The sequence below is a fragment of the Rhinatrema bivittatum genome, chromosome 4, assembly GCF_901001135.1.
Source record: "Rhinatrema bivittatum chromosome 4, aRhiBiv1.1, whole genome shotgun sequence".
NCBI classification, from domain to species: Eukaryota; Metazoa; Chordata; class Amphibia; order Gymnophiona; family Rhinatrematidae; genus Rhinatrema; species Rhinatrema bivittatum.
In genome coordinates, this window is record NC_042618.1 from 89,671,116 (window position 1) to 89,695,232 (window position 24,117).

The window sequence follows — 24,117 nt, forward strand, 5'->3', positions numbered from 1 at the left end:
AATGGAGAGGAGGCAGGAGTTCCAAAAAAGTACGGTCTTTTGAAGTGATTCGGTGATAGGAATAAGGATTTGGATGTCATCTGCATATAAGTAATGGGTTAACTTTAGATTGGAAAGGAGATGACAAAGCGGGAGAAGATAGATATTGAATAACGTAGGGGATAGCGAAGAGCCTTGAGGGACCCCTAATGTGGAACTGAACGGTGGTGACTCTTAGGAAAGATTTGAACCAGTTTAGAGCTTTGTTTTTGATGCCGATCTCGGATAGTCTTTCGATGAGATAATCATGGTTGACCGTGTCAAAGGCGGCCGAAAGATCAAGGAGGATGAGCAAACAAGGATGTTTGTTTTCTAGATTCATGAGAATGTTGTCTGACAGAGATAAAAGAAGAGTTTCAGTACTGCGGGATTTGCGAAAGCCTAATTGAGCCGGGGAGAGGATGTTGTTATTTTCAAGAAATTCAGAGAGCTGTTTGTTGACTATTCTTTCCAGGATTTTGGCAATGATTGGAAGATTAGCAATTGGGCGGAAATTTGCTGGGTTATCTGTAGAGAGATTTGGTTTTTTTAATAAGGGTTTTAAGATGGCAAGTTTGAGGGGGTCAGGGACCAGGCCCTGTGATAGAGAGGCGTTGATGATCTGGGTGATAGGCTTAGCGACGTCTTTAGCGCAGGTTATGAGAAGGTTAGCTGGAATTGCATCAAGAGGGTGTGAGGGTGGCTTGAGTTTCTTTAAAAGGTTTTCAATCTCTAAAGAAGATGTAAGCTCGAAATCCTCTAAGCGGGCCATTTGTGGCGAGGAGGCTGAGGAAAGTTGAGGATATATTGGGCTGAGTAGTAGATTAGGAGAGCATGAATGATGTTGGGTAGGAAATTTATTGCTTGTACGGGAGGCGAGTAGATTTGTTATTTTATTTTTGAAGTATGTGGCAAGTTCGGAAGCTTTAGTGGCAGCTTTGTCATCTGGGATCGTTGAAGAAGGTGGTTTGGTAAGCGATGAGACCAGGGAAAAGAGGGCTTTTGGGTCGTGGATGAAGTGATTGATTTTTTGAGAGTAGAAGTCTCTTTTTGTCGAAGAATGTCGATCCTGTATTTGTGCATGAGTGATTTAAAGGCCGATAAGTTAGATGAGGAGGGTTTTTTCGCCAATTCTGCTCCTTTTTTCTAAGTTCACGTTTCAAAGTTGTTAATTGTGGCGTGAACCATGGTTTTTTTTTGTCATTGTTGTCACTGATGATTTTGGTTGTAAGCGGGCAGGTTGCATCGGCCACTTTGTTAGTGATTTTTATCCACTGGTTGATGCTCCACTGCTGCTCTTTGGCATTCCAGTGTTGATGCTCCACTGCTACTCTTTGGCATTCCAGTGATTTGGCATTCCTTTTGGCAGTCTTTTGGCATTTTTTTGGCATTCCACTGCTACTCTTTGGCATTCCAGGGTTGATGCTCCACTGTTGCTCTTTGGCATTCCAGTGACCTTGCACTCCTGACAGTGAGCCCCCAAACCCAGAAGGCTCACATCTGTCATGAGCACCAATCAATCCAGCGGCTCCAGGGAAACTCCCTTCTTGAGATGATCCATCTGCAATCACCACTGCAAATGAGTCCTCACCTCCAAGGGTACAAAAAATCTCACTGCTTAGTTCTGTGACTGCAGGTTCCATTGGGAATGCCTATGTGCCCTTGCCCAGGGAACCGTTTCCAATGAGCAACCATCAACCCCAGGACCTGTAGATAAGACCAAAACTGTCGGGCGAACAGTATTTGTCGGGTTTGGACTCGAGCAATCAACTTTTGGATTTGACTCTCCAGCAGCGAATGCTGAGATACTCCAGAGCCTGAGATGACTGCATACTGCTCTTGGCCAGGTTTACCACCTAGCCTAGCTCCTGTAGCAATGAGACAACCTTAAGTGAAGTCCAGAAACTCTCTTCCACGCTCTTGGCCCAAATCAACCGGCCATCCAGAGATGGGTGAACCAGAATGCTATTCACGCACAAGACTGTCGCTACCACCACCATGACTTTGGAGAAGGTCCTGGGCACAGGGGCCAGCCCGAAAGACAAGGCCTAAAACTGGTAATGGTGACCCAGAATGGCAAACTGTAGGAACCATTGATGGGCCTGGCGAATGGGGATATGCCGTCAGATCCAGAGATGTAAGGCATTCCCCTGATTATACTGCCTTTATGACTGAGCGTACCGTATTTGGAAATGAGTAACCTGCAAATGACAATTGACTCCCTTGAGATCCAGGATGAACCGAAAGGATCCTACCATTCTTTGGTACGACACAATAAATGGAATAGCGGCCCCTATTTTGCTGCAAATTGGGAAATGGGATCACAGCTTTTAGGTCCAACAGCCTTTGCAATGTAGTTTCCACTGCTACCCTCTTCTGAGGGGAGTTACATGGAGATATCAAAGGTACCCTATGTAATCTGGACCTACCTGTGATAAAAGCGAGATAGGTATGTGCCTATCTCCTGCACCAACAGGTGACCCTGCATATCTTCATTGAGAAGATAGAGGGTCTCCACTTCCGGAGCCCTTATCGTTCTGAGGCCTCCAGGGGCAAAAGGACTGAGACTTACCAAAGGAACAGAATCTCTGGGAAGAAGCTCCCTTACAAGGATGAAATTGCCGGCAGTCTCAAGACGAGCCACTTGCCCGAAAAGTGCAAGAAAGCGGCTTCTTATCCTCTGGCAAGCGAGAGGCCTGGGCTTACCCCAACTATTTGCCATCTTCTTCAACTCACTGCTAAACAAAAGCAAACCCTCAAAGGGCAGCTTGGAGAGATTTGACTTAGAAAAATTGTGTCTGCAACCAACTTCCCAGCCACAGCTGCTGTCTAGCTGCTATAACAGAAGCAACTCCTCTGGCAGCTGTGCGAACCAAGTCTCAGCCCATATCAGCTAAGATGACTTCCTCCGGTTCTACCACAGACCTATCTGAAACTGTGCTGCCAGAGTTTTGAGAAAGAAGCAAAGTAGCTCAAACTACCAGGGCACAACAAGAAGCAATTTGCAAATTCATTGCCACTGCCTCAAAGGCTTGCTTAAGGATAGCCTCAATCCTCCTATCCTGAGCATCCTTAAGATATGCTCCCCCTTCCACCGGAAGCATCCACTTTCGGGAAACACAACTGCTCTCTGGCCTGCAGATCTAAGGAGTATAAATCCCTCAAGGCATGCACCCCATTAAAGCACGCCTCTGGCGTACTCCATTCAAGGTCAATTGAATCATATCCAGGAGGGGAAAGAAACATGAATCCTTGAGTAGGGTGACCAATATGGGGTCCTCCTCCTATACACCTGAAGAATCACTCCCAGCCACTCCAAAGGTTTTCTAAGTGAGAGGTCGGGCTTGACAACTCATTTTTGTGAAAGAAATAAAGAAGAATCCTATGTGGCTCCAAATCTGGGGAATCTCCCCTTCATCATTAGAGGAGCCACCACAATCATTATCAGTGGCAGACATAGGGGAACTCAGTGTGTGAACCTAAAGTATCAGGGATCGCAGACTCAGATGGACACCTCTGTAGAAAGGGCTGTAGTTCCTGGAAGAATTCCACCCAAGAAAAGGAGGATAGCTCCATACCAGGCCCCAATGTCCAAACCTGACAACCTGAGAGTGAGTCTTCCCTGAAGACGACTCAGCCATTGGATCAACAAAAGGAGGGGACATCCCCATCATGTTGCCTCCGGTCTCACTCCCCTCAGACTGTGGGGATAGACCAGTGTCGGCAAAAGAAAAGGCAAAATCCCTACGAGCATCCAGGCAGCGCTGACATAGGCTTGCAGAAAGCTCCGGCTGTATTGCCCTGACATGGCATGTAGCATAAATAGTTAAGTACTTAGACTTCTTTGCCACCGGTGCCATGGTTGGTATGCACTCAGTACAAACATACAAATGCATGCCAAACTAGATGCACAAAATATGTGACCAGAAAGAAAGCCCAGCGAAACATGCACGTAAAAAGCACGCCCAAACTAGATGCACAAAACGTGAGTCCAGAATGAATGCCCAACAACAGGCGCAAAAAGAGTGCGCCCAGCATCCAGAAAAACCGCTCAGCAACTGCACCCAAGGAAGCGCACAGATGTGCACCGATGTCATGCACAAAAACGTGCAGATTAACCACCATAGCCTACCATGCGCCAGGAAGGAGAAGCCTGAGTGGGGCCTAGCCAAAAGGCTGCTCAACCCATCATGCCTGGGCTGCCTCCACACCTTACAGAACTCCCCAAAGAAGTGAGCGGGAGAAGCCGAACAACGAGGAGGAAGACAGTTCATTTCTTTTTTTTTTTTTTTTTTTTTTACCTGAGCTCAGCCCTCCCTGGCTGAAAGCAGGAATGCGTCCCAGCTACGAGGGGAAGAGGGTGAAAACCTTCACTGCCAAGCCTCTCTTTGCCTGCAACTGCTAATTTTTTAAGTCCATGCCAGTAAGGGTACCAGACTGAGGGCTCAGGAGGCAAGCAGTGCTATATAATCATCTTGTCTTCTAGTTTTCTTCTTTTTATTTTCTTTATTTATAGCCAATCACCAGTAGGAAAATGCATGTCCACCATCTGTTGGAGACAAAGAATATTTGTGGATGTCGAGGTGGGACTATATATCCGTGACATCAGCTTCTTACTCCATCTGCTGGCCGAAGTACATAACCTACTGGTGGGGATTGGCCCTCCTGAATGTAGAGGAAGTGAAGGTTCTGGAATGGTTATCACAGTCTCCTGACTTCAACATCTTTGAGCCACGCTGGGAAAAACTCAAATAGTTCATGTTAGACAACCAAAGAATTTACAGCATCTGGAGGCTTTTTGCCAAAAGCAATCAGCAGCTTTATCAAATGAGAAAGGGCTTCATTCAAATTATCACAAAAGACTGTAAGCAGACATTGATGCAAAATGGGGCAATACACGATATTAAGGACTGAAAGGTATACAAACTTTTGAACAGGATTATTTTACTATTTCCTTTATAGCTATGGTTTAATGATTGTGCTATTCTGTTATGCATAATAGTTTAATTTGAAACATTAAAAATAACAGACGTGTTTTATCTGATCTCATGTTTTCTTAAAATGCTATACATCTTAGAAATTCTGCCAGGGGTATGTAAACTTGTGAGTTAAACTCTGAATATTGACCTGATATACAAAGACAGTGAGCAAAAAAGTTAGGCGGTTAAGTTTATCCTGCTAACCGTCCCCTATATTCAACCACTAATTGCATGGTCTGAATATACTTGGCTGAAGTTGCCCAGATAAAGTTCTCTCACTCATCCACAAATCAATTCACAACCAAGAGATGCAATGGTTCTCTGATCAGCTCATTTTTCGCACCTCCAACAGACCATTTAGAAATATTCACCAAGCAAAATTAGCTGTCCATCCACTAAAACACATCAAACACGTTTCCACCATAGACCGATCATTCTCCATAGCGGGTATCAAAATCTGGAACAACATGCCATTGGACCTGCGTCTTGAATCCTGTCACAAAACCTTCAAACAAAACCTTAAAACATGGTTGTTTGAACAAGCATTCACTCTATGAATCTCATCTAACCTAAAAATTCAGCTATCCCTTATTATTCCTCACTGGCTCCAAGTTCTTTTCCTCGCATTTTGTATTTACATTGTGCTATTCCATACCCCCCCACTGTTACTCAATTTAGGCTATTGTATTCAATGTGACATTGGTCTCGCTGCTGACAGTTAATTTGCTCCTGCGAATACATGGTTATTTATATTTTATTGTTTGATATTTAATGATGTATGCATATTATCTTTAAAACCCTTGTTTCTGTAAAGCCTGTTGCTGTTAAATGTTTTACTGTTTTTTAAACTGTTACATGTAAAGCCGGTTGCTAATTTATTGTTTCACTGTAAACAGAGATGATGTATGTCTATATGTACCGCGGTATAAAAGAATCTATAAATAAATAAATACAGTTATCCAAGTAATCCTACACTTTATTGGATACACAGACAACTCAGAATTACATGCATCAATTCTCCATGGACTCTGGTTTGCATAGTAAACTATTAAATGATTATATTTACTATATTACTTAACAACCCTATAAACCAAATAATGGTTTTTCTAAATCTGTATTCAGCAGTGAAATTCCTAAGGGAAGATAAAACCCCTAGAACTAGGGCCACTCAGCACTATTGGTGGACTGGCTCTTCTGGAATTTAAAGCAAAATGGTTGACACAGCAACTTGATTGAAAATCTAAAATATAAAAATTTTTAGTTGAGCAAAAACATGTTGGGATAGATAGTCAAAGTTGGCCAAGGAAGTAACTTAACTGGTTAGAACTAATAAGGCTAAGTTATGATGAATATTCAGAGGCACGGCAAAACCACCAATATAAACATGTATGTGTGAACTTTGCCAGATAAATCTACCCGGCTAAGTTTAGACCTGCTCTATGGGGCATCTAAACTTAGAAGTAAACTTATCCTGTTAACTCCGAATATTGATAGTTAGCCATATAAGTTATATGGCTAACTTGCTCTGCTCCCAATAAGCTTAGTACATACCCACTTTTTGTGCATGTAACTTTTAGCCATATAAGGGACTTATACAGCTAAGTGGCGGCCACTGAACATAGGCGCATATTCAGTAGCTACTACTTAGCCGCAGAAGTCCCGCTTATCCAGCTAGAAAGTGCTGAATGCACTTTGATTATCTACCCTGCTGTATTTATCTACTACTAACTAGCTATTGGTATATACTTCAGCAGGAAAGTGAAATTTTGATTCCAGAGAATCTGGTCATGTAGCATACTATTCTAAACTAATCTCAATATGGTTGCATCTGGAAGCTCCCACTGAACATTCCATGGATATACTGAGTATAGCATTTTGAAATCAGGAGGATTCATTAGATTGCATATTTTTAGCACATAAAATCAATAATGTACTTCAGCATAGAGATCTATTGCCATTTAAAAAGTGATTTCACAGAAGTGTATAATATTGCATGACCAGGAATACTGTAAATGCTTTTGAAATAAACTATGATTTAGCTGCTTCTATCACCTTTCTGTAACACTGAGAGTGTCTCTGGATATGGATGAAGATCGTGTGTTACCAACGTTGCCGGGGTGAGAACGTCTTCCTTTTGCTGAGGGAGTATCTAGTGGCATCTCTCCCAACCCCTGCAAGTGAACAAGGATAAACAAAACCATATCCAGTATCATTAGACTGCATTACAAGGCCTCCAAAGAGCAAACTGCTCGGTTTGTAAAACAACTATCAGATTCTTTCATCGAGTTTCCTCTGCAGCAATTACCAATTACCAATTAGGTAAATAAAGTATATTTTTTTCAGCTAAACACATAATTTCTTTCAATTTATTAGTATCTCAACTAAAAACATTTTAAATGTCATAATAAAATTACCATCGTTAATTACTATGAACATTATTAGCATCACTAAGCATCATTGATTTAGGATGTTTTTGTTCTATTGAGGAAAATGTGGTCATGAGGTTTAAGAACTAGAGGAGATGGAAAATCTGATTGTAGATAAAGAAAAGAGAACAAAGTATCATGCAGACATAGAATTTGATGGCAAATAGGGACCATTAGTCCCATCTAGTTTGTCCAATTTCATTCCTGGTGCAATGACATAGAGCCCAGTTGATATGTAGTTTTTCCATTTCTTCATAACTGGGAATCCTCTTTCCTTATGCCATGCTTTCTTGAAATCTGTTACCATTTTTGTCTTTGCCACCTCCGCCGGGAGGCAATTCTATTCACCTTCCATCCTTTCAATGAAGAAATATTTTCTGATGTTCCTGAGTCTATCCCCTTGGTACCTCATATCATCATCTCTTGTTCTAGAGCATTCTTTCCTCTGAAAAAAGTTTGCTTCTTGTGCATTATTTATAATTTGGAGATATTTAAATATCTCTATTATAACCCACTCTTCCCCCCTCTCCTCAGGAATTTGCATATGTAGATTCTTATCTCATATGGCTTTTGATGTACTTCATTTTGGTAACCTCTCGCTGAACAGTTTCCATTCTAGCTATATCCTTTTAGAGATACAGCCCTCCAGAACTGGACACAGAATTGTAGATTAGGTCTCATTAATAGCCTGTAGATAGGTATAATTAGCTCCTTTTTAGATGCTGATTATTTTATTGTTTTTATTTATTTTTATTTATTTGTGTTTTTCTATACCGGCATTCACGGCAGTTCGTATCATGTCGGTTTACATAAAACAAGGGGTGAGCAATACATTATAACGTACATAGCTAACGTAAGAGTATACATTACAAAAGTATAACAAGTGCGTAGAAGAAAAAGTTACAATAAACAGGGGTTATTCTAACTGGGATTAGAGTTAGAGGAGAGATAAAAAGTTTAACAAGAAGTAAAACATTGTAGTGATTGGTTGGTATTGTCTGTTTCAGTTTAATAGAAGATGCTCAGTGTTGCTGCATTTGATGGAAGTGAATCATTAAGGGTCCGGAAATGCTTTCATGAACAGCCATGTTTTAAGTCTCTTCCTGAAGGTTGGAAGACATGGTTCCTGTCGTAATTCTAAGGGGATTGAGTTCCATAGTGGGGGACCTGCTGTGGAGAAGGCCCGATCTCTCAATGTTATATGTTGGGTGGTATTGTTGTGAGGTACTTGTAGATATTCTCTATATGCTTCTCTGATGGGTCTGTTGGAGGAATGTTTTTTGAGAGCTATTTGTAGATGGAGTGGAGCCAGTCCATGGATATTTTTGTAGATTGTGGTGAGGGACTTATGAATTATTCTGTAGTGGATTGGTAACCAGTGAAGGTCTTTGAGGACTGGTGTAATGTGATCTCTTCTCCTTTTGTTTGTTAGAATTCTTGCTGCCGTGTTCTGTATCATTTGGAGAGGTTTAGTGTGGGATGATGGGAGGCCTAGAAGGATAGAGTTGCAGTAATCAATTTTCGCAAATATTATTGCTTGGAGCACTGTTCTATAATCATGGAAATGAAATAGGGGTTTTATTCTTTTTAATACGTGCAGTTTGTGGAAGCAGTCTTTGGTTGTTTGGTTGATAAACGATTTTAAATTTAGCCGGTTGTCTATAGAAACTCCTAAATCTCTTACTTTTGAGATTTGCAAGTTGGCTGGCGGGTTTGTAGCGATTTTGCAATTATCTGGAGAGATTAGCATGAATTCGCTTTTTGATTGGTTTAGAATAAGATTTAAGCTGGATAAGAGATCGTTAATTTCTTGAAAACAGTTTTCCCAAAGTTCTAGAGCTTTAGTGATGGATTCTTTGATGGGGATCACAATCTGGACATCGTCGGCGAATATGAAGTGTTTTAGGTTCAATTTGTTTAGCAGTTGGCAAAGCGGGAGAAGGTATAAGTTGAAAAGTGTTGGTGAGAGAGAGGAACCCTGAGGAACTCCTTGTGAAGATGGGTATCTGGGGGATTCTTTGTTGTGGATTTTAACTTTGAAACCTCTGTTTTCTAAGAATGTCTTGAACCATGTTAGTGCTGATCCTGCAATACCGATGTTCGCCAGTTGCTTTAGTAATATGGCGTGGTTAACAGTATCGAAAGCTGCCGATAGATCCAATAAAATCAGTAGGAAGGCCTGTCCTTTGTCGAGGCCCAGTATAATGTAGTCAGTCAGTGAGATTAGAAGGGATTCTGTGCTTGAAGCTTTTCTGAAACCGAATTGAGTAGGGAATAGAATTTTGTGTTCTTCTATGTATTCAGATAGTTGTGTGTTAACTAGTTTCTCCATCACCTTGGCAATGAAAGGCAGATTGGAGATTGGACGGAAGTTGTTAGGATCTTTGGGGTCCAAGTTAGGCTTCTTGAGGAGCGGTTTAATGGATGCTAGTTTGAGGTCGTCTGGATAGAAACCCTGGGTGAATGAGCAGTTTATGATGTCCGCTAGGGTTTTGGTTATGGTGTCCAGGATTAGCAGTAGTAGTTTAGATGGGATCTGGTCTAGTGGATGAGATGAGGGTTTCATTTTCTTAAGAAGTGTTTGGATCTCTGAGGAAGTGGTGAGTTCAAGAGACTGGAGGGAGATGTCTTTATTATGGAGTGCGTAATTGCTGGCTGGTGTGCCTGTATTAGGCTTTAATTGTGTTAGCAGGTTTGTGATTTTCTTACTGAAGAAGAATGCCAGCTCATCAGCTTTTGTTTGAGCTTGGTTAGGTGGTATGTCAGGAAGGTTGGCCTGAGTTAGATTGGAGACAAATGTGAATAGCGCTTTGGAGTCGAATATGATGTCATGAATCTTATGTGCGTAGAAGTCCCTTTTTGTTTTTAAAGTGGAGCTCTTGTATGATTGGAGGGCGAGTTTGTATGTAGAAAGTGTAAAGGGTTTGTATGTAGAAAGTGGTCCTTTGACCTTTTTATTATTGTTTTTTTTTATTATTACTGTGTAATTACTGCATTTTTGGTTTACTATTATGTAATTTTTATATTTTTTTTATGTACGTGCTGCAAATCACTATGAGCAGTTCTGTGACAAGCAACTAATCAAATCAAACCAATAAATATATAAATATTTATTTTCAGCAATTTATATTTGCCCAATTACCATTACATCAATTCTGTAAATACATATACAATGCCTTATGTGCCTGTGCTCTTGAACTGCATGTGCACAGTAATTTATACATGTAAATTTCCTGTCAAAGATAAGCTGTGCATGTAATGCATCTCAGCAGACCAAAAATAAGAATCCAACCATCAGAAACCTCTGGATCAGGCATTATTCAAATGAGACTAGAGCCTTTTGCCAAGGTGACCTACAGAGCACAGCAAACTGGGCCGAAGATTGAGTGTGCTGCCAGAAACTCCTCTCCATTCCCTTGCTACTGACTGGGCTACCAGAAGAGTAGCAGTACTATGGTACATGACCTTATTTGCTTCCCAGGGTCTGATTGGCACTTTGAGCCATGCAGCAGAACATTGTCCCATGTAGTTCAAAGCACAGAGGAGGATATGATCCAAGCCTTGCCACCCTCCTCTTCCTTAATCAGTGGCAGGGAAACAAGCAGGGGACATCACTGGGAGTTAGGGCGAGACAGGATGAGGAGTAGCTGGAATGATCAGCTAGGGCAGGTGAGGATAGGTTGCTTAGGAGGTGCAGAGGCATGACAGAAGGGATCAGCTGGAAGCATATGTCAGAGACAAGAAGAAGTAAATGAGGGAGTGAGTGAGTGTGAGAGTATGTGAGACTGAGCATGTGAGAGAAAGAAGGGATTGGAAAGAGTGTAAGAAAAGGCACATGGGACTCTAGAGAGTGATTAGAATAAGAGGAGCAGAAGAAATGGAGCTAGGGGAGAGGAACCTCCCTCCCCTGATTTCAGATTCCTAGATCCTCTCTCCTTCTCTGCCCCCCACTCGCTGGTCCCTTCTCACCCTTTCTCCATTCCCCATCTCCTAAGGAGATCACTTATAAAGCATGCTCGTTTGACACAATTTATTATTATACATCTATGATGCGCACAATAACTGTAAGTCAAAGTGGCAGATTTGCAACATTTAAGGTCAATGTAAACAATAATTCTGGAAACTGTCTGTACTCTATGGAATATATCATTCAAATCTTGTTTCCACTGGTTGTGCCAGAAGGATATTTTTAAAGGACTCATCTCATAACAGATCTTGTCAAAAGGAAAACTGGTTCTTACCTGCTAGTTTTCATTCTGGAATACCACAGATCAGTCCAGACTCCTGGGTTTTGCCTCCCTGCCAGCAGATGGAAACAAGAAAAGCTTTACTGACACTGCTACTTAGCCTAATGTGCCACCTGCAGTCCCTCAGTATGACTTGTACCCAAGCCAAGTTGAGAATAACAATAAATGGGGAGAAGTTCCAGTGAGATCAGGGCTGTGACACCCACCTTTCTCTCCCAACTGGCGCATTGCTGTGCCTGTCTATTGTTGGTGTCCGTCCGGAGCTTCAAATTCACCAAGGCAGTGGCGTTTCCATGGGGATGCTTGAACTGAGAAGTGCCGGTGAGATTGGGGCTGACACACCCACCTTCCTCTTTCCCCACTGGCACGTTGCTGTGTCTGTCTTCTGTCAGCACCCATCCAGAGTCTCAAATTCACCAAGGCAGTGGCGTTTCCATGGGGATGCCTGAACTGAGAAGTGCCGGTGAGATCAGGGCTGTGACTCCCGCCTTCCTCTTTCCCCACTGGCAAGTTGCTGTGCCTGTCTTCTGTCAGCTGGAGCCTCAAATTCACCGAGGCAGCAGTGCGCAGCCGCTGATGCATTGCCAAAGACGCGCACCCCTTTGGAATTTTTTTCTCTTTCTTGCTTTGTTCCATTGTGGCTGATTAAGAACGGACCAGATGGGAAAGAAGAGAAAAAGTTAAGTTGCTACATCTTCACCTGCTCCAATTCAGGGTTCTATGGACCAACATCTATGGCGATTGGTTGATTCCCCACATGTGGATAGAGAAATAGAGGCTACACTATCTTTGGGAGCATCTAAGTCCAGGGGTTGGTTTACTTCCTCCACAGCCTTCACTAGGTGTTGCCAATAATTAGTACTACTACAGTAGCAATAACTGCATCTGATAAATCTACTGGTTTTCTGAATGTGGTAGATGTGAGTTCCCCTCCTCCAACTTTTCCTCCGATGTCTTCTATACAAGATCAAACTTTAGGGGCATTTGTTGAAGGAGCAGAGGCTATTCCAGTTACATCAAGAGTGCCACTGCCTGAAGTTTTATCTTTGACTATTTGTACTATGGAAGAGGAGGAACCAGACATTTCCTTGAAGGACATCTGTGAGTTATTAATAAGTCCAGAAGCCCATGTCTAGCTAAGAACAAGATTCTTGTTTAATTGTCATTGAAGATTCTCTGTTAAATTCTCAGTTAGTCTCTTTACAGTCAGCTGGGGTAGTTCACATTAAGGATAATCAACTGGAGAGTCTTGAAAATCAGATTGGGGGAAGAATTTAAGGTTTCTTAACTTCCCAATGACTAGAATGCTATCACTATATGAGTTGTTTAAAAGATACCTAAAGGAAGTTTTATTTTTTCCAGAGGATAATTTCCCTGCACTGACTAAGATATTTTACATTCTTAGACAGAGTTGCAGCCCCGGAAGAAGGAGCCTTGGAGTCTTTAAAAATATCGAGCCCTTCTCTTTCAGGTTTTTTTTTTTTAGTCTTCTATTGATACTATTCCAGTTAGAGCTACTTTAATGGTGTCCTGCTCAGAGCAGGATAAAGAGATGGTATTTCGTAAACATTGTTTAAGAATACCTAGTGCTGAGTGGATTGATAGCACTATGAAGCACTATGATAATTAAACTTACCAGAGGATCATCCAGCACGGATGACATCATTCCTGGAAGGATGGAACTAACTTTGTTATTTTTCTGATAACAAGAGCCTAGCCTATAGTAAGAAGCACGCTAAGTACACATGCTAAAATATATATTGATTGGCTATTAAAGGTAATGGGTGTGGATTATGCAGATGTCTGGTATCAGCAATCCCAGGACCCTTATAAGTCTGAGCACACGCGTTAGAGCGCTGGGTAGATTCTGAATTATACACCATTTGCTTTGTATTCACTTCTTCCCCGGGGAAACCACGCCTTTCCCCTTTTCTCCATTAATAAACCTTTCACTGCATAACTTCTTTGGAGCTGGTATTCATTGAATTATTGGTCAGAGGTTATCGCCATTAACATCTGGTGGCCCGTACGGGGAACCTTGAGAAGGGATTTCGCGACTCCCTGCTCGGGAATCTCCGGTTCTAAATAGGTAGGTGGCGATCACCTTTTTGCTACCGATTTTCACTCAGCGCTGGTGTTTCGGTCAGCTATGTTTAGTCAAGGCAGACAGTTCTGACTACTTATCTAGTCAAGGCTCCAGGCTCTGACTCTTAATAGGAGTTATGGCTGGCAGCTCTGACCCCTAACCTACTGAATTCGAGGCTTTAGTCCGAATGTCAATATGTAGGTATAGCTGCATCCTTCCAACTCGGGACGCCGGTTGTCAGGTGTGGCATTCAGTTATGTATGAGATTCAATTTTAACTTTAAGTTTTTTAAAAGTGTTGATTTGATTAATGTTTAAGTTGCCTGTGTATTTTCTTTCATTTCTTGCTAGTTTATTGCGCCTCTGTACTTCTCTGCGGCCCTAGTTTAATTGTAGGTAGTGCTCCTTTGAATGGCATTCTTAGGAAGCTATAAATCTCTTAAAGTCGTCGCCTCGTGTGTGTGTATAGATAATTCAGACGCTGCTCATTCCTAAAGTGTTTTTGCTCTGCATCATTTCAACCTTTCTTAAGACTTTTACAGCAGTTTAAGTTGTTGCCTCGTGTGTGTATAGCTAATTTAGACGCTGCCCATTCCTCAATTGCTTTTGTTCTGTATTATTTAAAACTTTTTACAGCAGTTTGGAATTTTAGTTCTTCTCTCCTCGACTCTGCCTTCTCATTTCTTGCAGTCAAAGTTAATGACGCTCTGCATTCTGGTCTGATTACATTTAGGTATCTCTCGTCACTGTTTGTCAATTTTATTTGCATTGTGGATTTCTCTTTCATTGCTAATTCCCCTGCTCTGATTTTCTGAAACTTTCTTTGTTCTGAAAAAAGAGAAGAAAAAAAAAAAAACCGTCCCTTTGCCCCCCCTCCTTCCCCCCTTCACATTCTTGTACCAAGTTGTGCGCTGGTACCATTCCCTGCTATCAGCCAGGAAGCTACCTAGCATCCCTCCCTCCTAGCCCCCCTCCCTTGTCTCCTCCCAATGCTTGTTGGGAAATTGAGTTTTGCTTATCCACCCTTTGCTTCCTTGTAAGTTTTCCAGTGGTGTGCGTTGTCACGCCCCCTCTCTCCCCACGCCCCCCTCCCTTTCTTCTCAGCATTCCTCACTCCTCACGTCAGTGCCTGCTGGTACCTGGCTTTCTTTCTTTGTCTCCAAGCCCTGTGGATGTGCCACCCCCCCCTCCTGCCGTGCTCCGTCGATTGACTTCTGGTCCCGTTAGTTCTCTTCTCTCTGTCTTCTGGCTCGCCCCCCTCCCCCTTTTGTTAGTAATCACTTCTGTTTCAGGCTGCGTGTCCGTGTTTCTTGCTGTGTTGCTGGGACTTCAATTCACTTTAATTCTCTTTGTGTGCCTGGCTCCGACTATATTTTGTTTTCCTTTTCCTTTCACTTGTTAGTTTTACTGCAGCTATTAAAGTTTTACGGCTTGCCTGCACACAGCACCAGATCTCCTCCTGCTTGTGTTAACTGCTAATGCGTCTGTTACTTGCCGTTTACTTCCTTTTCATGTGGTTTGTACCATTTGCAATCTGTGTGTTCTTTCACTGCTTTTAACTTTCTTTCCGGCTGCTCTAGGCTGCTTTGTTCTCTGTTTCTGTGTAGTGGGACAGGGGAGCGGGAGAGCCCCTCCTTTGCAGAATTCCTCGTGCCAACCAGTGATCGCCCAGCCTATTGGCTTTGCCCTCCACAGATTCCCTTTGCTCTCTGGGATTTGCAGTCCACATTCTTTGATACTAGGCTGCCGTGCTGACTACTCACTCCTTCCTTTACCCCTCCCTTAGGCATTCAATTCAGACCCCTGCTCCTGTCTGTAACACCGCACTCACAAAAAAAAACAAAACCCGGGAGAGGTTCCTTTGGAGTATTGCTTGCCCATTCAGCCAGAACTTTAGCTGTCATTAAATATGTTTTCAATGTTCCGTACATCCAAAGCTCAGCCTAGCTCTGCCGCTGTTCCTACTGTTATCTGTGATTCCCCTTCATCAGCCTAGCTCTGCCGCTGTTCCTACTGTTATCTGTGATTCCCCTTCATTTGCTTTGCACATTGTGCTTTTGCCCTGTCTTCCAAACTGTTCAGAGCTATTCAATTCTCCCCCCCTCCTTTCCTTGTCCCAGGCAGGGAAAGGTGCTATTAGGTTGTCTTGAAGTTTTTGTCGGGAGCATGTTGCCCCTCCCTTCGCATTCCATTCGGCTGAGTTCAGCAGATTCTGACTGCCTTTTTACGATTCTGACTGCAAATGTTCTGTTCCTTTTTTTTTTTTTTTTTTTAGCTCCCGTTCGTTTCTGACACATTTTTGTGCTTTCAAGTTACTTTCATTTAATTATCTATTTGATTTCTTGCCCTTGTGCTCCTCTGGGATTTTTTGGTGCATGATGGGAATTGTAGTTTTTGCATGGAAGTTGACTTGCCTACTTTTAGCATAAGTTACTGAGCCCTGAATTCTTTTTTCTCTCTCAGGAGACGGACTCCTTGCTCCTTATCTTAGTGCCTCTCTGTGCCTGTCTGTCGTGGCTCATGCTGAGTCCTCTGGAAGCTGACGTCATGACTCCTCCTCCCTCTGCCAGTCTCTTTATTCCTGTGTTCACTGTTTCTTATTCTCTGCATGCATTTCTCCGGCCCGTGCTCTGTCTTTACACAAAAAAACAAATAAATACCTGAACCTTGTGAGCTCTCTCTTTTTTTTTTCTGTTTAACGTTGTCCTCTGTTCTGTGCTATCCTTTCCATTGCCCCCAGCTCTGCCTGCACAGCTGACTTTTAAGGCGTCATCCGCTAGGACATATTTTCAGGATACTACACGCAGGTCATTTCTTGGTCTTCGGTATTATATAGTTCTTACATTTTATTTGCAACGGCTATATTTTCTAAGTTCCGCCCCCACAGGGCTTTGGCCAGTGCTGAGGCCATCCCTAGTCTCCCTCTCTGGTGGGACAATTTACAGGGTGCCGCAGATTTGCAGCGTTTCCTTTCATCTTCCTTGCACTATACATACTGGACATTTACTGTTTTTCGGTTTAATTCAATTCTTACCTTTCATTTGCCTATGGCCAAACTAAATACACGTACACCTAATAAAAGGAGACTCCATTTTAATAATTTGCTCTGTTTAGTTTACTGGAAAGCGTACCCTCCCCTGCACTTTTCGTTTTCTCCTTTCTCTATTCATCCCTGACCAATGTTTGTATATTACTATTTTCTACAGGAGTCCGTGCTCAGTTGGCATTACAGCCATTATCTGCTGCAGTTTGCAGGGATCTGCCTTACTGTTTCAAGCTCACCGCTTGTCTCGCTGTGCGGTGACGGAGATAGGGTTTCTCAAAGGGGGGTGCTAAAGGCTATCCGTGTGTTTAGTTTAAACATGGATTAGTAAGGCATTGTACGTTACTAAGACAATTTATAGTTCTTGGGACATTGAGTACAACTTGAATTATTTAGCAGTCCGGATTCTGTCTCTTTCGCGGTATACAGAGCTTTGATCATTGCGCTGGCACACTTACAGTACAGCCCTAAGTCTTTTCTTGCAAATTGGATATTGCCCTTATGTATAAGTTACGTGTTCTAATTAATGATGTTTCCTCATTTCACAGAGGTGAAGGTTTTCCCCAGCAGCGCAAGAGTTATCCCAGTAACGATGCTTTTGTCGCCGGTCTGTCTTTCAGGAAAAAAAAAAAAAAAAAAGGAGTGGAAACTGAATATTCATGAGCACAGCGCCTCCTAGTGGCACAGCCATATTAAAGAACCAACAGTAGCTTTATGACTGCAATTTGCTGAATTCATATCAGGATCTTTAGTTTCAATTGAGCTGTAATTCCTCTAACCTTTATCTGTTCTCAGATTTTATGTTTCCCCAGGTCAAGAGCCGTTGGACCATTTGAAGATTGCAGAAGATTGCATTTTCTCCTTTTTTCCAGTTTTTTGCTTTTTTTCTTTTGTTTTTATTCTAGATCGATCTAGACATTTTCTCAGTACTTTTTCACACTTTTTTTGGCCTATCTTTATTTTTGATCAGGGGTTTGAGCTCATTAGAATTAAACCATGTGTTTCTTGTTTGTCTTCTGTGTCCTGATGAATGAGTGCCGTTGTGTGTCAAAGTTTAATGTTCTCTGTGATGCGATGTGTGGTGGACTCTTCTCCCTAATTAATCTGAATTTATTTTACCCTTCTGGTAGATTCTGATCAAGTAACCTACCTACTGTTGAACTGCACAGCTGTGTCTCCTGTCCCTGACTTGCACTAAGCTGAATGACCTGTTTTCCCCATCTGCATCATTGAATTCAAAGATTATCCTGACTTGGACTATGAACTGTTTTCAAAGACTGCCATCATACATCGTATTCATTGTGTTTGTCTTGCTCAGATGCTGTTTGGACCTATTTGCAAATTGCCATTATTTGGACAGAATTACTGTTGTTTTTCTAAGTTTTGTAGTATTTCCCAGTCTAACCCCTACTTCTTATATCCTTATATGATTATGTAATATGCCCCAGTATGGTCAAATATTTTCTTGAATCCCTTATCCTTGGACAACATTCTATCCACTATTGGGCCTACAGATGCTTTGTCACATGACTGCACTTGCCTAATGTTTCAACAGCCCTTTTCCTTCGTCATGTGTATCATCTTTGTTACTATCAGTTTGCTTTTGTATTTCCAGTTTGATTTTCACTTTTTGCATTAACATGTTTTTGAGTATTATCCTTTTGGAATGGCATACTTCCTGTATGCACCACTGACCCGAATTGTAATGCTTGCATCACGGTAACTATAGATGGTACGACTAAAACTTCCACTCTGCTATACAAATCCCATTATGATTGTCAAGGGACAGTTCCTTACTGTTCCCATAATTCTACACGATACAGCGTATGTACTGTGCAGACAACTATTACCTATTTTGACCCTACTGAAGCCCCTGCCCAACAATGGATACAAGTCCACAAAGGAGACACTCCTCAAGATCTAGTTATGACATTTGCCCTTTGATTCCCTACCGAAAGGTCGGTTTCCCTCATTTTTAAGTATATTCCCTACCCGCATCCTGGGATTTGACCTATAGATGTGGTAATGATTTGGCTTGGCCATACACACCCTTATCCTTTAACTATCTGGTTTCTCTCTGGATCTCCCTTTTCTTATGTGTATATATATTTCTGCTACATCAGAGTATGTTAAATTCATGCTGTTCTATTTGTTGTAAGCTATTTCTAGCATTTTTCCCACTCGTCTTACTGTTGGTACCTCTGTATCTCTTTGACTTATTCGTTCTTCTGCAGCCTGTACCTATAATACTTATTTTGCTGGCCTTTCATATTCCAATATCCTATTCCCTTTATACTCTGATTTCTCTGTAACCTTTTTGAACATTGCTTTCTGTAACACTTCCTCTCAGATTTTACTTGGAGTTTGTTTACACCCTCTCACAAATATTTCCTAGTAGTTTTGTGGCCTTTGTCCTTATTCTGAGATTGATCTCCTTGTAGAAATTTACTCATTCTAACTGAGGCTTACTCTTACAAGGATGTGCAACTGTACCTACTCCTACCTATGACCAGAACGTGCCTTATGTTTTTGTTGTTTTTTCCTTCTCTTCCTTGTCCATTCCAATGGATTACCTCTTCATGTTTTCTCTGTACCTTTTAAGAATGATATCCAACTGCTCTGCTAGGTTATCCCTCCTGATTGCTATATTTGTGACTCCCATGTGCAAAAGCACCGATTCTATCTCATGTAAAGCGTAGTGGATATTGGCCCACTCCATTGTTGCAACAAAGTGCATCCATAGACCTTACACAGTATTACACACTATAGCTATAGGCAATTCCTCTTGTTTGTCTCAATCTTTTCTCAACTATACCATGCAAGCCCAAATGGTAAATTCTTATTGGCTCAATATTGTAACCTATCAGAATAGCTCTTCGGGTTACAGAACTCCAATTTATATGTTAAATCGTATTATAAGATTGCAAGCTGTTGTTGAAATAATTACTAATGAAACTGCTAAAGTACTGAGAATATTAGCCACTCAGCAAAAGGGTTTTTGGAATGCTATTTACCAGAATCATCTAGCATTAGATTACATACTAGCTTCAGAAGGAGGACTATGTGGTAAATTTAACCTCAGTAACTGTTGTCTTCAAATAGACGACAAGGGTGAAGTGATTGAGGAAATCACCCGCAACATGATGTCAATTGCACATGTACCAGTGCAAACCTGGAAAGGACTTGATGTCAGTGATCCATTTGGATCCCTTGGCTCATGGTTTTCTAGTTTAGGTTCAGGATTCAAAATTCTAATTGGCTCCATGTGTACAATTGCCTTACTTGGGCTAGTTGTCTGCCTCTGCTTACCATGCCTCTGTATCTGCCTACGAAGATGCCGCGATCAAGTCTCTGAAATGCTGATAACACAGACCAGCACTCGGATCATGCTCAATCAAGCTGAAACCTTGAACCTGCTGCTTCTGGATTCCAACGATGACACTGCACCATTCCCCACCACCTGTGACGACTATCTGTGAAAAATGAGCATATTGGCCCATGACGGGTAATGTCTCTAGCCAGTAAGGATTAGCCTTAACTAGGCTGGGCAACCTAAGACAGGCGATATGCGACACAGATAGGTGTGAAGGGCTCCTAGCCGTCACCCTTCAAAGGGGCGGATGTAAGAATACCTAGTGCTGAGTGGATTGATAGCACTATGAAGCACTATGATAATTAAACTTACCAGAGGATCATCCAGCACGGATGACATCATTCCTGGAAGGATGGAACTAACTTTGTTATTTTTCTGATAACAAGAGCCTAGCCTATAGTAAGAAGCACGCTAAGTACACATGCTAAAATATATATTGATTGGCTATTAAAGGTAATGGGTGTGGATTATGCAGATGTCTGGTATCAGCAATCCCAGGACCCTTATAAGTCTGAGCACACGCGTTAGAGCGCTGGGTAGATTCTGAATTATACACCATTTGCTTTGTATTCACTTCTTCCCCGGGGAAACCACGCCTTTCCCCTTTTCCCCATTAATAAACCTTTCACTGCATAACTTCTTTGGAGCTGGTATTCATTGAATTATTGGTCAGAGGTTATCGCCATTAACAATTGTCAATATAAAGAAATGCCATTTTTTAGTCAGAAAGTGAATGTTTTCTCATATGTATCTAGGCCCACACAGTGCTGTCAAACAATTATTGCTGTTAAAGCAGAAGGTTTTGGATATTGGAGCTTCTTTTTATCTCAAATATCTGTGTAAATGCCTTGTAACATTTCGAAAGAACAGATTTGTATTTATAGACCCTCTACATCTGGAGAATTTTAGTAAACATAAGGCTGTGGTATGATATTAGATGCTGGTCAACAAGCATGATTGTACTTCTTTCCATTAATTTTCTTAAACTATAAATTCTTTGAATATATAACCCCCCCCCCCCCCCGCATTATGTGGGCTAGGACATTGTTATTGTTTAGATGCTGTTTATTACCTTTAATGTTTCTCTTTATATTTACATGTTTTGCTTTCTAAATGTGTATTTGAAATGAAATACAAACTTTAAATAAAAACCCCCCAAAAACACACTATAACTGAGACCTTCAATCCCCCCCGTCAACGAGCAGAAGGAAGGCAGAGCTTATATGGAAAACTCGTTCCAAAAACATTAAGCAGAACGTCATGTAACCAAACAAACCATTCTGCATCAAGTACATGTTGCCATGACGAGTGGGCTTTACTGAACAGGCGGGGTTCTGGACTGATCTGTGATATTCCAGGAACGAAAATTAGCAGGTAAGAACCAATTTTTCTTTCCTGTTCATACCCCAGATCAGTCCAGACTCCTGGGATGTAGCCAAGCTTCTTTTACAAGGCAGGAATGTGAGAGCCCCGCTGTAGTACACTTGCACCAAAACCAACTGGGTCTGGCATCTGGACATCCAGCCATTAATATCAGGTGAAAGTGTGTACTGAAGCTCACATAGCTGCCTGACAAAATTCCTGTGGGGAAGCTAGCAGAGACATAACCCACAAGATTGTTGATGGCCCATTAGAAGGGGCCCTCAGTCCCTCAGGAACTGGACAACCCCTGAAAATGTATGATAATCCAATTGCCTCTTTCAGCTACTGTGCAATAGTAGCCGTGGAAGCCTGACTTCCTCTCTTTGGACCTTCTCATAGAGCAAATAAGTGATACAATTTCCAAAAGCTGATGATAACCTTCAGTTACCACAAATATGCTCCACTATCATTTAACCAATGAGAATTAGTGTCAGATGAAATGCAGAGACTACTGCTGACAGAAAGAAAGGCAGTGTGTGCCATGACATGCCGCCTCTGAAATCTGTAGAAAAAGGTTCCAATAAGGCCTGAAATACTTCCCACAGAGCAAAGAGCCACCAAGAAGAACCCCTTTATTGTGAGATCCTTTTAGAGATGCCCTTATCAATGGCTCAAATGGAACTTCATATAGCGCTTGCAACACCAAATTAAGGTTCCACTAAGAACACATCTTTTTCACTGGAGGACACAAATGCTTCCCCCCCCCCCCAAAAGAAAACATGAGCCATATCCAGATGAGAGCTATGGCCATCCTCTGCAGCTCACCCCAAAAACAAACTAAGGCCGCCACCTGCACTTGAAGGGAATGAAAAGCTAGCCCATATATTGGACCCTTTTGCACAAGTCAAACTATGCAAAACCGAAGCTTGATTAGACACAACTCTGCACCCAAGATATGTTCCCATCCTCTCGTATAAGCCAAGGAAATGGAAGGTCATCTGATTTGTAAGCAAGGTCATCATGACCTCTCTGGAGTATCTCTTCCAGTTCCACAAATCCTTTCAAAAGCCAGGCTGCAAGATAGAAGCAATCCGCTTGATCCAAGAGCACTAGGCCCTGCCTAATCAACCCATGAAGATGACTGAACCTTAGTGGTTCATCTATCAAATTTATTAGGTCCGCCAACCATGGCCACCATAGCCATTCCGGAGTCACAAGTACCACCTTTTCCTGGAGCCTCTCTATTCGACTCAACAGTCTGCCCGCTAGAGGCCATTATGGGAAAAACGTATAAGAGGATCTCTGTCAGTCACGGTAGGACTAGGGCAATGATGCCCTCTGTTTTTCTCTCTCACCTGTGACTAAAAAAGGACTCACGACTTGGCATTCTGTTTTGATGCCATCAAATCCATCTGGAGTCTACCCCACTGGACCATTGCTCGCTGCCTCTGTCAGTTCTCCTTCTCTGGGGTCCAACTCCTGCTGAGAAAATCGGCCTAAAAGTTACCTATGCCAGTGATGTGAGATACTGGCAGAGCTGTCTGGTGTTGTTCCGCCTAGCCCAACAACTCCTTAGCCTCCTGAGAGACCATCTGACACTTGGTTCTCCCCTGTCGGTTGATATAAACCAACGCCATTGCATTGACAGATAGGATTTGCATCGCTCAACTGGACACACACACAGTCGAAAAGCATGCAATGCTAAGTAAGGCAATTTCCCTTCTCACTGATAACTTCCTTTTCCCTAAGATCAGACCAGACTCAAGTCATTGCAAGGTCCCACCTACTCCGGCTCCCTAACTGAAGCTCTCTCGAGCTGGCTTATGCTGTCTCTGAAAGGGCTGCACTCTGCCTGAGCTTTGCCTTTCCAAGAAGGAAGATACTTTATTCTGTCGATTTCACCTGCTGACCCCAAATAGCAGACGAATGGAGAAGTTGCGTTTACGTCCTTATGGTCTATCCTCGGGTAACTTATGCCATTTGGACTCTCCCAATTGTTTCAAAGGCACCAAGTCCTACCCAAACAAAAGCCTTGCCCTTGAAAAGAGGAAGAGCCCAGTTGAGAGCTCAACCAGATATCTACCGACCAAATCCTCAACTACAAGAACCTTCTGGCCGATACCGAAATCATATGTATTTTCTTGTACCCCACCCTGAACATAATATTTAAAAACAAATAATCCTAGGAAATGTCCAAATCAAACTATACAGTGTGTCCACAATGTAGATCACTGCTGCCTCCAAGCATCCTGCTTGTTTGGCAGGAGCCAAGGAAACCTTGCCTGCCCTGGAGCACATGCTGCAGCCAGTGCAATAATGCTCTTCGCATAAAGCTACTGCATACTGCCATCCACCTTCTAGTCCTACGTGACCTTCAAAGTGATGGAGTCTGCCACCAAGATGGTGGCTTTCTGGGTCACATCAGACACTGAAGGCTCTACCTTTGGCAGCATCAAGAACTCCAAGGTCTCCTCTTGTAGTGGGCACAGCTTCATCAATGCTCTTCCCATACTAAACCAGTCTCCAGAGTATTCCAGTCCTGGATCACCAACTTCTTTACCGATTTTTGGAAAGGGAAAACCCT

At 42.3% G+C, this 24,117-nt stretch overlaps 1 protein-coding gene across 1 annotated transcript in view; it reads right to left on the reverse strand.

The window, feature by feature from the left end:
- Positions 1-24,117, reverse strand: part of TOGARAM1 (TOG array regulator of axonemal microtubules 1) — a 221,371-nt gene that overhangs the window by 38,740 nt on the left and 158,514 nt on the right. Inside the window, exon 16 of the mRNA XM_029598475.1 lies at positions 7,050-7,168. Coding sequence (XP_029454335.1) covers positions 7,050-7,168 — 119 coding nt within the window. The remainder of the gene's footprint in view (positions 1-7,049; positions 7,169-24,117) is intronic.